This window comes from Harpia harpyja, chromosome 10 (genome assembly GCF_026419915.1).
Source record: "Harpia harpyja isolate bHarHar1 chromosome 10, bHarHar1 primary haplotype, whole genome shotgun sequence".
NCBI lineage: Eukaryota > Metazoa > Chordata > Aves > Accipitriformes > Accipitridae > Harpia > Harpia harpyja.
In genome coordinates, this window is record NC_068949.1 from 1,333,717 (window position 1) to 1,348,475 (window position 14,759).

Consider the following 14,759-nt stretch of genomic DNA (forward strand, 5'->3'; position numbering starts at 1 on the left):
ATTCTTAGACATTCTTAGTCTTGGCAATACTTAGAAATTCTCAGCAACTCTTAGAAATTCTCATTCTTAGGAATTCTTAGAAATTCTCAGCAATTCTTAGAAATTCTTGGGAATTCTTAGAAATTCTCAGCAATTCTTAGAAATTATCAGAAATTCTTAAAAATTCTCAGCAATTTGTAGAAATTCTCAGCTATTCTAGGAAAGTCTTAGAAAATCTCAGTAATTCTTAGAAATTTTTAGAAATTCATCAGCAATTCTTAGAAATTCTTGGGAATTCTTAGAAATTCTCAGAAATTCTTAAAAATTCTCAGCAATTTGTAGAAATTCTCAGCAATTCTGGGAAATTCTTAGAAAATCTCAGTAATTCTTTGAAATTTTTAAAAATTCTGAGAAATTTTTAGAGCTGTGGATCCCGGCTGGATTCCAGCGCCCCCCCCTCGGGGGGGGGTCACGGCCCCCGTCGCCCCTCCCCCGCCCAGCCTCGGCAGCGGTGGGGGGAGGGGCGGCCGGGGAGACCTGTTCGGCGGGGGAGGGGGGGCGAAAAAGGGGGGGGAGATTAAAAAGGGGAAAAAAAGGAAAAATAAAAGGGGGGGAGGTAAAAAGGAGGGGGAAAGGTTGGAAAAAAGGGTTAAAAATGGCAAAAAAAGGTAAAAAAAGGCCGGAAAAGGCAAAAAGGAGGAGGAAAAAAGGGAAAAGAAAAGGCAAAAAATGCAAAAAGGGGGGAAAAAGGAGGAAAAAAGGCAAAAAAGAAGGGTGCCTTAAAAAGGTGACAGTGAAAAAAGTAGAAAAAAGGCAAGAAAGGCCAAAAAAGTCCAAAAAAAAGGGCAAGGAAGGGGGGAAAAAAGGCAAAGGAGAGGGAAAAAGGCAAAAAAAAAAAGGCACAAAAACCAGGCAAAAGGAAAAAAAAGTTCAAAAGGCAAAAAAGAAAAGGGGGGGGGAAAGGTTGCAAAAAAGGTGCCCAAAAGGCAAAAAAAGGGGCAAAAAAGGGAAAAAATGGCCTCAACAAGGGCAAAAGAGGCCCCCAAAAGGGCAAAAATGGCCCCAAAAAGGCAAAAAAGGGGAAAAAAGGCCACAAAAAGGCAAAAAAGGCCCCAAAAAGGGGAAAAAATGGCCTCAACAAGGGCAAAAAAGGCCCCAAAAAGGAAAAAAAGGGGGGAAAAGGGGCAAAAAAGGCCCAAAAAAGGGGAAAATAAGGCCGGGTTCCCCCCCGCGCCGCCCCTCCCCCCGCTTCCCCTCCCCCCCACGTGACCCCCTTCCCCGCCCCTCCCCCCCGCGGCCTTTTTCCTCCCCCTTCCCCTCCCTCCGCCCTCTCATTGGTCCCCCGCCCGCCTGGCACCGCCCCCTCCCCTCCCCCGCTCCCGGCGCCGACCAATAGGCGGGAGGGGGCGGGGCCGCGCGCGGCCGAGCTCGGGCGGGAGGAGGAAGCGGCGCGAGAAGGTCGGGGCGGGGGGGGGGGGGCGGTGGTGACAGGGACCCCCCGTGTCGCGACAGCCCGGTGAGGGGGACACCCCCCCCCCTCCCGTGACAGGGACCCCCTTGGTGACAGGGACCCCCCCCGTGTCGCGACAGCGCGGTGACTGGTGACAGGGAGACTGTGGTGACAGGGACACCCCCGCGATGGGACAACCCGCCCCCCCCCCCCCCCCGGTGACAGGGACCCCCGGTGACAAGGAGACCCCAATGTCACGACAGCCTGGTGACGGGTGACAGGGACACCCCGGGGTCGGGACACCCCAGGGACAGGGACCCACTGGTGACAGGGGACACTGGTGATGGGACACACCAGTGACGGGGACACACTGGTGACAGGGACACCCCAGTGACAGGACACCCCGGTGACAGGGGACACCCCAGGATTGGGACCCCCCAGTGACAGGGACGCACTGGTGACAGGGGACACCCCGGTGACGGGGACACCCCAGGATCGGGACCCACTGGTGACAGGGACACTGTGGTGATGGGACACCCCAGTGACAGGGACCCAGTGGTGACAGGGGACACCCCAGTGACAGGGACACTGGTGATGGGACACCCCAGTGACAGGGACGCACTGGTGACAGGGACACCCCGGTGACAGGGACCCCCAGTGACAGGGACAACCCAGGATCAGGACCCACTGGTGACAGGGGACCCCCTGGTGACAGGGACACTGGTGATGGGACACACCAGGGACAGGGACGCACTGGTGACAGGGACACCCCAGTGACAGGGACCCCCAGTGACAGGGACCCACTGGTGACAGGGACCCCCTGGTGACAGGGACACTGGTGATGGGACACGACAGGGACAGGGACGCACTGGTGACAGGGACCCCCAGTGACAGGACACCCCAGTGACAGGGACCCACTGGTGACGAGGACACCTCGGTGACAGGACACCCCCAGGATTGGGACCCACTGGTGACAGGGACACTGGTGATGGGACACACCAGTGACAGGGACACACTGGTGACAGGGACCCCCAGTGACAGGACACCCCGGTGACAGGGACACCCCAGGATTGGGACCCCCAGTGACAGGGACCCACTGGTGACAGGGACACTGGTGATGGGGACACCCCAGTGACAGGACACCCCAGGATCGGGACCCACTGGTGACAGGGACCCCCTGGTGGACAGGGACACTGGTGATGGGACACACCAGGGACAGGGACGCACTGGTGACAGGGACACCCCGGTGTGACAGGGACCCCCAGTGACAGGGACACCCCAGGATCGGGACCCACTGGTGACAGGGACCCCCTGGTGACAGGGACACTGGTGATGGGACACACCAGGGACAGGGACGCACTGGTGACAGGGACCCCCAGTGACAGGGACACCCCAGTGACAGGGACCCACTGGTGACAGGGACCCCCCGGGTGACGGGGGACCCCGGTGCCGCGGCCACCCCGGGGGTGGGAGGTGGCGGTGACGGGGACACCCGCCTACGTGGGGCCACCCTGGTGAGGTGGCACCTCCGGGGTGGGACGTGGGCGTGGCGGGGGCCACCCCCGGTGGCGGCGACACCCTGACGGCGACACCCTGGTGACAGGGCAGGCTGGGTGACACGCCCCCAGAAAGAGGCCACCACGGGGACGACGGGGCCACCACGGGGGGGGGGACGCCGTGGTGACACGGCACCTTAGGCGGTGACGGGGGGTGGGGGGGCCGTGGGGACACCCTGGTCACCCTTGCTGGGGGGGACGCGCTGGTGCTGGGCCACCCTGGTGACGCGGCCACCCTGGGGATGGGACCGCCACGGGTGACGCGGCCACCCTGGTGACATGGGGGCCACCGTGGGGATGGGACACCCTGGTGACGTGGCCACCGTGGTGCTGGGCCGTCCTGGTGACATGGTCCCCAGAAATGGGACACCCCAGTGGCGCGGGCCACCCTGGTGACGTGGCACCCTGGTGACATGGCCACCCTGGGGATGGGGCCACCGTGGGCGTGGGCCACCCTGGTGACGTGGCACCCTGGTGACATGGCCACCGTGGTGACATGGTCACCCTGGAGATGGGGCCACCATGGAGATGGGCCACGCTGGTGACATGGCACCCTGGTGACGGGGCCACCCTGGTGATGGGGGCCACCCGTGGGCACGGGCCACCCTAGTGACATGGGCCACCGTGGGGGATGGGGCCACCATGGGGATAGGACAACCATGGTGACATGGCCACCCTGGTGACGGGGCCACCCTTGTGATGCGGCCACCATGGGGATGGGCCACCCTGGTGACATGACACCTGGGTGCCATGGCCACCCTGGAGATGGGGCCACCATAGGGATGGGACAACCCTGGTGACATGGCACCCTGGTGACATGGTCACCCTGGAGATGGGGCCACCATGGGCATGGGGCCACCCTAGTGACATGGCCACTGTGAGGATGGGGCCACCCTGGAGATGGGACCACCATGGGGATGGGGCCACCCTTGTGACATGGCACCTTGGTGACATGGCCACCCTTGCGATGGGGCCACCATGGGCATGGGCCACCCTGGTGACGTGGCCACCCTGGTGACATGGGACCCTGGGGATGGGGCCACCATGGGGATGGGACAACCCTGGTGACATGGCATCCTGGTGACATGGCCACCCTGGGGATGAGGCCACCATGGGCATGGGCCACCCTAGTGACATGGCCACCATGGGGATGGGGCCACCCTGGTGACATGGCACCTTAGTGACATGGCCACCCTTGCGATGGGGGCCACCATGGGGATGGGGCCACCCTGGTGACATGGCACCCTGGTGACGGGGCCACCCTGGAGATGGGGCCACCGTGGGCGTGGGCCACCCTGGTGACGTGGCACCCTGGTGACGGGGGCCACCCTGGAGATGGGGCCACCATGGGGGATGGGGCCACCCTGGTGGCATGGTCACCCTGGTGACGGGGGCCACCATAGGGATGGGCCACACTGGTGACATGGCACCTTTGGGTGACATGGCCACCCTGGAGATGGGGCCACCATGGGCATGGGCCACCCTCGTGACATGGCACCCTGGTGACGGGGGCCACCCTCGTGACATGGGACCCTGGAGATGGGGCCACCGTGGGCATGGGGCCACCCTGGTGCCATGGGGCCACCATGGAGACGGGCCACCCTAGTGACACGGCCACCACGGGGAAGTGCCACCACGACATCGGGCCACCGTGGTGACAGGGTCACCCCAGGGATGGGCCGCCCTAACGACGGGCCGCCCTAACGAAGGGCCGCCGCCGTGCCGTGGCCAACCCGGTGACCCCGTGTGTCCCCCCCCCAGGTGACACGTCATGCTCCTGTCCCTCTGCTCGCTGCTGCTGGCACCCACCCGGCTACTGCTGGCCCTCTGCCGCCTGGTGGCCCGCCTGGGGGTGACGGTGGCCGCGGTGGCCGCGGGGGTGGCCTACGGGCTGTGGGGTTTGGGGGTGCTGCTGCGTCGGGGACCCCGCGAGACTTTTCGGTGGCGGGTGAGGGACCGGCCCCCCCCCGGCTTGGCCGATGGCACTTTTGGGGAGCACCGATACCTGCGCCTCAAGGTGGGGGGGGGGGGGGGGGGACACACACACAGTGGGGGGGCTTCTAGGGGGGTCCTGAGGGGTTTTGGGGGGGGTCTGGGGGTGCTGGGGGGGGAAGGGGGGGCTTTGAGGGGGTGCTGGGGGTCCTGGGGGGGCCTTGGGGGGGCCTTGGGGGGGTTCTTGAGGTCCTGGGGGGGGATTTGGGGGGGGTCGGGGGGGGTCTGGGGGTCCTGGAGGGGGGGGGGTGGGGGGGTGCTGAGGGGGGTCTTGGGGGGGTCGGGGGGGGCTTTGAGGGGGTCCCTTGGGGGGGGGTCTTGAGGTCCTGGGGGGGGGTTGGAGGGGGTCGGAGGGGGATCTGGGGGGTCCTGGGGGGGGGTTGGGGGGTCTTGGGGGGGTCGGGGGGGGCTTTGAGGGGGTCCTGGGGGTGTCCTGGGGGGTCCTTGGGGGGTTCTTGAGGTCCTGGGGGGGGTTGGGGGGGTCGGGGGGGAGTCTGGGGGTCCTGGGGGGGGTTGGGGGGGTGCTGGGGGGGTCGGGGGGGGCTTTGAGGGGGTTCTGGGGGGTCCTTGGGGGGGGTCTTGAGGTCCTGGGGGGGGTTGGGGGGGTCGGGGGGGGGGGTCTGGGGGTCCTGGGGGGGGGTTTGGGGGGTCTTGGGGGGGTCGGGGGGGGGGCTTTGAGGGGGTCCTGGGGGGTCCTTGGGGGGGTTCTTGAGGTCCTGTGGGGGGGTCGGGGGGGGTCTGGGGGGTCCTGGGGGGGGGGTTGGGGGATGCTGAGGGGGTCTTGGGGGGTCCTTGGGGGGGGTTCTGAGGTCCTGGGGGGGTTGGGGGGGGGGCCGGGATGCCTTGAGGGGTTCTGGGGGTCCTGCAGGATTTTGGGGGGCCCTGGGGGGGCCTTGGGGGGGCTTTGAGGGTGTTCTGGGGGTCCTGGGGGTTTCTTGGGGGGGGTCAGGGGGGACTTTGAGGGGGTCCTGGGGGTGCTGGGGTATTTTGGGGGGCTCCTTAGGGGGATTCGGGGGGGTCGGGGGGGGCTTTTGGTGTGTTTTGGGGGATCGGGGGGGTCCTGGGGGGGTCTTGGGGGGGCTCGGGGGGTTCAAGGAGGTTTTGGGGGGGGGGTCTTTGGCGCTCGCGGGATCCTGATGGAAACTGGGGGGGCTTGGAGGTTTGGGGGGGCAGCAGGGAAATTGGGGGTGCTGGGGGGGGGGGCAAGCTGCTCAGTGGGGACCTGCTGGTGGGACAACTTGGGGGGCTCCATGTGATCTGTAAGGGGCGGGGGGGGGGAGATTTGGGGGTCCGGGGGGGGGGGCGTTATGGGGGGGGGGGGGGGATTTTGGGGTGGGGGCACCCTACTGATGTGTGTGTGTCCCCCCCCAGGACTCGGGGCTGCAGCTCCACTACGTCACCCGGGGTCCCACCACGGCCCCTTTGATGTTACTTCTCCACGGCTTCCCCCCAAAACTGGTGGGTGTCACCAAGGGGGGGGGGGACCCCCAAAACCGGTGGGTGTCACCAAGGGGGGGGGGGACCCCCAAAACTGCTGGGTGTCACCAAGGGGGGACACCCCCAAAACCGGTGGGTGTCACCAAGGGGGGGGGGGACCCCCAAAACTGCTGGGTGTCACCAAGGGGGGACACCCCAAAAACCGGTGGGTGTCACCAAGGGGGTGGGACCCCCAAATCTGGTGGGTGTCACCAAGGGGGGGGGACCCCAAAAACCGGTGGGTGTCACCAAGGGGAGGGGTGACAGCCAGCGTCACCGGCGCGTCACCCGTCCCGGCGTCGGCGTCACCGTCGGGTTCTTCCTTCCCAGGTTTTGCTGGAGGCACCTCCTGCGGGAATTCGGCACCAAGTACCGGGTGGCGGCTTTGGATCTGCGCGGTTACGGAGCTTCGGAGAAGCCACCGGGCAAGGAGAATTACCGGCTGGAGATCCTGCTGGAGGACATCCGCCAGGTCATCGAGGTCTTGGGGACACCCGGCGGACGCGCGGAGGTGACGTCGAGCGGCGGGCACCGCGTCCCCCAAATGCATCTTGGTGGGACACGACTGGGGAGGACTTCTCGCTTGGGAGTTCGCCGCCCGTCATCCGGCCGCGGTGGAGAAGTTGGTCATCATGGACGCTCCTCACCGGAGCGTCGTGGCGGGTAACGGGGTGGCTTCTTGGGGACGGGGCGGGTAACGGGTGGCTTCTTGGGGACGGGGCGGGGGCACCCCCCACGGTCACGGCGGGGGATGGGCGCTGGGTCTCGCAGAGGCGCTGGGGGGTCCCGCGTGGGGGGGTGGCGTGGCGCCGCTCTCGCGGCTGTGCCGCGGGGTCGCTGGGTGCCATCTGTCGTGGCCGTGCCAGCGGGTGCCATCTCGTGGCCATGCCGTTGGGCGCCATCTGTCATGGTCGTGCTGTTGGGTGTCATCTTATGGCCGTGCCGTTGGGTGCCGTCTTCCATGACCGTGCCGTTGGGTGCCATCTCTCATGGCGACCCTGTTGGGTGCCATCTCTCATGACCACGCTGTTGGGTGCCATCTTCCATGACCATGCTGTTGGGTGCCATCTCTCATGACCACCCTGTTGGGTGCCATCTTCCATACCATGCCATTGGGTGCCATCTCTCATGGCCACCCTGTTGGGTGCCATCTCTCATGACCATGCTGTTGGGTGCCATCTTCCATGACCATGCTGTTGGGTGCCATCTCTCATGGCCACGCTGTTGGGTGCCCTCTTCCATGACCATGCCGTGGGTGCCATCTCTCATGGCGACCCTGTTGGGTGCCATCTCTCATGACCACGCTGTTGGGTGCCATCTTCCATGACCATGCCATTGGGTGCCATCTCTCATGGCCACCCTGTTGGGTGCCACCTCTCACGACCATGCCGTTGGGTGCCCTCTCCCATGACCACGCCGTTGGGTGCCATCTTCCATGACCATGCCGTTGGGTGCCATCTCTCATGGAGACCCTGTTGGGTGCCATCCCTCATGGCCACAACCATCAGGTGCCATCTCTTGCGGTGGCCCCACCAGGCACCGTCCCCTCCCCGCGGCCGCGTCTGGGACCCCCGGGGTGGCCGCTGACACCCGTGTCCCTCTCCCGGCGCAGGTTTCTCCGTCTGCCACCCCTCCCAGCTCATCCGTTCCAGCTACGTCTTCCTCTTCCAGCTGCCCTGGCTGCCCGAGCTCCTCCTCTCCCTGGCGGACTTCGAGGTGGGACCCCATCCCCACGGCCCCTTGTCCCCTCGGGTGCTCCGTGCCCCCCTTCTGCACCCGGGAAGGGCAGCGACCCATAGATACCCCCAGGCTGGGATCTAGGGGGCTGAGCACCCACCGAGGGATGCTGTGGGGCTGAGCACCCACATGTGGGGGGCTGTGGGGCTGAGCACCCACGTGCTGGGAACTATGGGGCTGAGCACCCGTACGTGGGGGGCTGAGCACTCTATGCTGGGATCTATGGGGCTGAGCACCCATGTGTAGGGTGCTATGGGGCTGAGCACCCACATGTGGGGGGCTGTGGGGGCTGAGCACCCATATGGAGGGAGCTATGGGGCTGAGCACCCATATGGAGGGTGCTGGGGGGCTCAGCACTCCCAGGCTGGGATCTATGGCGCTGAGCACCCACATGTAGGGGTGCTGTGGGGCTCAGCACCCACGTGTAGGGATCCGTGGGGCTGAGCACCCATATGTGGGGGGGCTGAGCACCCCGGTGCTGGGAACTATGGGGCTGAGCACCCGTATGTGGGGTGCTGTGGGGCTGAGCCCCCCATGCTGGGATCCATGGGGCTGAGCACTCACCGGTGGATGCTGTGGGGCTGAGCACCCACATGTGGGGGTGCTGGGGGGGCTGGGCACCCACATGATGGGAGCTCTGGGGGCTGAGCACCCATGTATGTAGGGATCCGTGGGGCTGAGCACCCATATGTGGGGGCTGAGCACCCCATGCTGGGATCTATGGGGGCTGAGCACCCACATGTAGGGTGCTGTGGAGCTCAGCACCCACATGTAGGGATCCATGGGGCTAAGCACCTATATGTGGGGGGCTGAGCACCCAGGTGCTGGGAACTATGGGGCTGAGCACCCACCAATGGATGCTGTGGGGCTGAGCACCCATATGTAGGGGTGCTCTGGGGCTGAGCACCCACGTGCTGGGAACTATGGGGCTGAGCACCCGTATGTGGGGGGCTGAGCACTCTATGCTGGGATCTATGGGGGCTGAGCACCCATATGTAGGGTGCTCTGGGGCTGAGCACCCACATGTGGGGGGCTGTGGGGCTGAGCACCCATATGTAGGGAGCTATGGGGCTGAGCACCCATATGGAGGGTGCTGGGGGGCTCGGCACCCATGTGTAGGGATCCATGGGGCTAAGCACCCATATGTGGGGGGGCTGAGCACCCAGGTGCTGGGAACTATGGGGCCTGAGCACCTGTATGTGGGGTGCTGTGGGGGCTGAGCACCCCATGCTGGGATCCATGGGGCTGAGCACTCACCAGTGGACGCTGTGGGGCTGAGCACCCACATGTGGGGTGCTGGGGGGCTGGGCACCCACATGTAGGGTGCTGTGGTGCTCAGCACCCACGTGTAGGGATCCATGGGGCTAAGCACCCACATGTGGGGGGCTGAGCCCCCCATGCTGGGATCTATGGGGCTGAGCCCCCATAAGTGGGGTGCTGTGGGGCTGAGCCCCCTCCCCCGCAGGCTGGGACACCCCCCCCGCCCCCGCTGGGTGCCAGGTCCCACCCCGCCCGGGCGTGGCCGCGTGGGCGTAGCCGCGGCCTCCTCTCCCCGCCCCTTTGTGGGCGTGTCCCCGGCGGGGTCGCCCGTCGCCAGCGACCGACCCCCCCAAGATGCGGAGCGAGGTGTCCCCCCCCGGGGCCTTGGTCCCGGTTTCGGGGGTGGTGACGTCACCCAGAGCTCCTGTCCCCCTGGGTGCCCCCGTAGCTGGTGAAGACCATCTTGACGGGACCTTGGACGAGGATCCAGAATCCCCTGCGGCAGCTGACGGAGCAGGAGGTGGACGCCTACCTCTACGGCCTCTCCCAACCGGGGGGGTTGACCCCCCCCATCAACTACTACCGTAACCTCTTCTGGGTAGGTGGGGGGTTGGGGGTGCCAAGGTCGGGTGCTCTTGGGTTGGGTGCTCCTGGTTGGGGTGCTGGTGTTGGTGGGATGCCATCGAGGTTCTCAGGTTTGGGGTGAACCCAGTTGGGTGCTCTTGGGTTGGGTGTTGTGGGTTGGGGTGCTCATGGTTGGGTGTTGGTGGGATCCCATCAAGGTTCTCAGGTTTGGGGTGAACCCAGTTGGGTGCTCTTGGGTTGGGTGCTCCTGGTTGGGGTGTTGGTGTTGGTGGGATCCCATCGAGGTTCTCAGGTTTGGGGTGATCCCAGTTGGGTGGTCTTGGGTTGGGTGTTGTGGGTTGGGTGCTCATGGTTGGGTGTTGTGGGTTGGGTGCTCTGGTTGGGGTGTTGTGGGATCCCATCGAGGTTCTCAGGTTTGGGGTGAAACCCAGTTGGGTGCTCTTGGGTTGGGTGCTCTTGGGTTGGGTGCTCCTGGTTGGGTGCTCCTGGTTGGGGGTGTTGGTGGGATCCCATCGAGGTTCTCAGGGTTTGGGGTGATCCCAGTTGGGTGGTCTTGGGTTGGGTGCTCCTGGTTGGGTGCTCCTGGTTGGGGTGTTGGTGGGATCCCATCGAGGTTCTCAGGTTTGGGATGATCCCAGTTGGGTGCTGTTGGGTTGGGTGCTGTTGGGTTGGGTGCTCCTGGTTGGGGTGTTGGTGTTGGTGGGATGCCATTGAGGTTCTTAGGTTTGGGGTGAACCCAGTTGGGTGCTCTTGGGTTGGGTGCTCTTGGGTTGGGTGCTCCGGGTTGGGTGTTGTGGGTTGGGTTGCTCCTGGTTGGAGTGTTGGTGGGATGCCATCGAGGTTCTCAGGTTTGGGTGATCCCAGTTGGGTGCTGTTGGGTTGGGTGTTGTGGGTTGGGTGCTGTTGGGGTTGGGTGTTGTGGGGTTGGGTGCTCCTGGTTGGGGTGTTGGTGGGATGCCATTGAGGTTCTCAGGTTTGGTGTGATCCCAGTTGGGTGCTCTTGGGTTGGGAGTTGTGGGGTTGGTGGTGCTGGTGGGTTGGGGTGCTGGTGTTGGTGGGATGCCATTGAGGTGCTCCTGTTTGGGATGATCCCAGTTGGGTGCTCCTGGGTTGGGTGCTCCTGGTTGGGGTGTTGATGGGACCCCATCGAGGTTCTCAGGTTTGGGATGATCCCAGTTGGGTGCTCTTGGGTTGGTGTTGTGGGTTGGGTGCTCCTGGTTGTGGTGCTGGTGTTGGTGGGATCCCATCGAGGTGCTCCCGTTTGGGATGTTCCCGGTTGGGTGCTCCCATCTTGGGTGCTCCTATTTGGGTGCTTCCGATTGCGCTGATCCTCTTTGGGATGCTCTTGTTGGGGTGCTCCTCTTCTGGGGTCCACCCATTGGGGTGCTCCCATTTGGGGTGCTGCCTTTTTTTGGTGCCCCCATTTGGGGTGCTCCCACTGGAGTTCTCCATGTTGGGGTGCTCCATGTTGGGGTGCTCCATGTTGGGTCCTCCCTGTTGGGGTGCTCCCATTGAGGTTCTCCACGTTGGGGGTCCTCCACGTTGAAGTTCTCCCATTGGGGTGCCCCCCCCCCCGATTTGGGTGCTCCCCCCTGACCCCTCCCCTCCTTCCTTCCCCCCCCCCACCTCAGGGGACCACCCCGATCCCCTGCGAGCCCCCCCCGATGCCCACCCTCCTGCTGTGGGGCACCCACGACGCCTTCCTGGACGCCCGCTTGGTGCCCTGCCTGCGCCACTGCCTGCGCCCAACCGCCCGCATCTGCCTGCTGCCCGGCGCCAGCCATTGGCTGCCCGAGGACCAGCCCCGCCCCCTCGCCCGCCTCCTGGATGACTTCCTGGGTGGGGGGGACCACCCACCCATAGCAGCACCCGTGGGTGCCCCCCTCACCTTTGGGGTGCTGGGGGCGGGGACGGGTTGGGGGAGGGGGAAGGGAGCTGGTGGGGGTGGGGGACATCTGGGTGGGGGCCCCGACATCTGGGTGGGGCAGGGTGTGGTGGTTGGGTGGGGGCCCAACATCTGGGGAGGGGGACCCCCGACGTTTGGGTGGGGGGCGTGGTGGGTGGGTGAGGACCCCAACATCTGGGTGGTGGACCTTGGTAATTGGGGGGGACCCCAACATCTGGGGGGGGGGTGGTGTTGGGTGAGGAACCCATGAACATCTGGGTGGGGGCCCCGAGATCAAGGTGGAGACCCAACATCTGGGTGGGGACCCCCAACATCTGGACGGACACTTTGGCACTGGGTGGGGACCCCAACATCTGGGTGAGGGCCGTGGTGGTTGGGTGGGGACCCCAACATCTGGGTGGGGACCCTGGTGTCCGGGTGGGCACCCCAACCCCTGGGTGGGCACCCCAACCTCTGGCCGGTGACCCCAACATCTGGCGGGGTCCCCCGGCGCCCGCTGTGCCCTGAATAAAGTTGGGTGTCGGCAGCGGGGTGGGTGCTGTTGAGGGGGAGGGGACGCGTGGGGACGCCCCTCCCCCACCCCGCGGGACCCCGGTGTCTCGGGGTGGGGGCGGTGGGGACACCCTGAGGGGATGCGGGGTGGCAGTGGGTGGGGTGCTGCGCCCACGGTGCCAGCGTGGGGACGGGCACCCGTGGGGGACAATGCTGCGTCCTGGGGTGCCGGTGCCAGCACCCACGGGTGACAGGATAAGGTCCCGAGTGGCACCACCAGCACCCGTGGGTGACACTGCCAGGTCATGAGTGGCACCACCAGCACCCACGGGTGACAGTGCTGACCCTGGGTGACAGTGCCAGCACCCCACGGGTTGCCAGTAAAAGGTCCCGGGTGGCACCACCAGCACCCACGGGTGACAGTACCAGGTCATTGGGTGGCACCACCCAGCACCCACGGGGTGTCAGTGCTGGCCCTGGGTGACAGTGCCAGCACCCACGGGTGACACTGCCAGGTCCCGAGTGGCACCGCCAGCACCCACGGGTGACAGTTTAATGTCCCAAGTGGCACCACCAGCACCCGTGGGTGACACTGCCAGGTCATGGGTGGCACCACCAGCACCCACGGGTGACAGTGCTGACCCTGGGTGACAGTGCCAGCACCCACGGGTGCCAGTAAAAGGTCCCGGGTGGCACCACCAGCACCCACGGGTGACACTGCCAGGTCCCGAGTGGCACCGCCAGCACCCACGGGTGACAGTTTAATGTCCCAAGTGGCACCACCAGCACCCGTGGGTGACACTGCCAGGTCATGGGTGGCACCACCAGCACCCACGGGTGTCAGTGCTGGCCTGGGTGACAGTGCCAGCACCCACGGGTGACAGTTTGAGGTCCCGAGTGGCACCGCCAGCACCCACGGGTGACACTTCCAGGTCATGGGTGACAGTGCCAGCACCCACGGGTGACAGTATAAGGTCCCGGGGTGGCACCACCAGCACCCACGGGTGACACTGCCAGGTCATGGGTGGCACCACCAGCACCCACGGGTGACAGTTTGAGGTCCCGAGTGGCACCACCAGCACCCACGGGGTGACACTTCCAGGTCCCGAGTGGCACCGCCAGCACCCATGGGTGCCAGGATAAGGTCCCGAGTGGGCACCGCCAGCACCCACGGGTGACAGTTTAATGTCCCCAAGTGGCACCACCAGCACCCGTGGGGTGACACTGCCAGGTCATGAGTGGCACCACCAGCACCCGTGGGTGACAGTGCCAGCACCCACGGGTGCCAGTTTGAGGTCCCCGGGTGGCACCGCCAGCACCCACGGGTGACAGTACCAGGTCCGCGGGTGGCACCGCCAGCACCCACGGGTGACAGTTTTGAGGTCCCGAGTGGCACCACCAGCACCCACGGGGTGACACTTCCAGGTCCCGAGTGGCACCGCCAGCACCCATGGGTGCCAGGATAAGGTCCCGAGTGGCACACGCCAGCACCCACGGGTGACAGTTTAATGTCCCAAGTGGCACCACCAGCACCCGTGGGTGACACTGCCAGGTCATGAGTGGCACCACCAGACACCCGTGGGGGTGACAGTGCCAGCACCCCACGGGTGCCAGTTTGAGGTCCCGGGTGGCACCGCCAGCACCCACGGGTGACAGTACCAGGTCCCGGGTGGCACCGCCAGCACCCACGGGTGACAGTTTGAGGTCCCGAGTGGCACCACCAGCACCCACGGGTGACACTTCCAGGTCCCGTAGTGGCACCCGCCAGCACCCATGGGTGCCAGGATAAGGTCCCGAGTGGCACCCGCCAGCACCCACGGGTGACAGTTTAATGTCCCCAAGTGGCACCACCAGCACCCGTGGGTGACACTGCCAGGTCATGAGTGGCACCACCAGCACCCGTGGGTGACAGTGCCAGCACCCACGGGTGCCAGTTTGAGGTCCCGGTGGCACCGCCAGCACCCACGGGTGACAGTACCCAGGTCCCGGGTGGGCACCGCCAGCACCCACGGGTGCCAGCGCCCAGCCGAGCCACAGGAATGTTCCCCGGCGACTTTTTTTTTTTTTTTTTTTTTTTTTTTGGGGGGGGGGTGGAACCAGAAAAACCCGCCGGGGGGGGGGGAGGGGCGGCGTCCGGCCGCCTGGGTCCCTCCGGGGGGGGGAGGGGGAGGGTGGGGGGTGGGGGTGGGGGTGGGGGGGTCAGTGCCCGGGCTCTGGGTGCCCCCCACCCGGGGCCCCCCTCGCTGGCGCGAGGCCCTGCAGCTTGCTGGGGGGGGGGAGGGGGGGGAAGGGTGGGGGAGGGGAGGGGGCAACAGCTGCATGCCCT

General features: G+C 65.4%; 2 protein-coding genes across 2 annotated transcripts in view; one reads left to right on the forward strand and one right to left on the reverse strand.

The window, feature by feature from the left end:
- Positions 1 to 1,390: 1,390 nt before the first annotated feature.
- Positions 1,391 to 10,893, forward strand: EPHX3 (epoxide hydrolase 3). The gene is given in 9 exon segments (XM_052799757.1): positions 1,391 to 1,437; positions 4,747 to 5,002; positions 6,349 to 6,423; positions 6,425 to 6,435; positions 6,784 to 6,980; positions 6,982 to 7,116; positions 8,066 to 8,169; positions 9,899 to 10,048; positions 10,855 to 10,893. Coding segments are annotated over 8 exon segments (957 nt in total). The 5' UTR covers positions 1,391 to 1,437; positions 4,747 to 4,756.
- A 2,349-nt stretch (positions 10,894 to 13,242) lies between these two features.
- LOC128147302 (uncharacterized) overlaps positions 13,243 to 14,759 on the reverse strand; it is a 141,611-nt gene continuing 140,094 nt past the window's right edge. The window contains exon 7 of the mRNA XM_052799762.1: positions 13,243 to 13,657. Coding sequence (XP_052655722.1) covers positions 13,243 to 13,657 — 415 coding nt within the window. The remainder of the gene's footprint in view (positions 13,658 to 14,759) is intronic.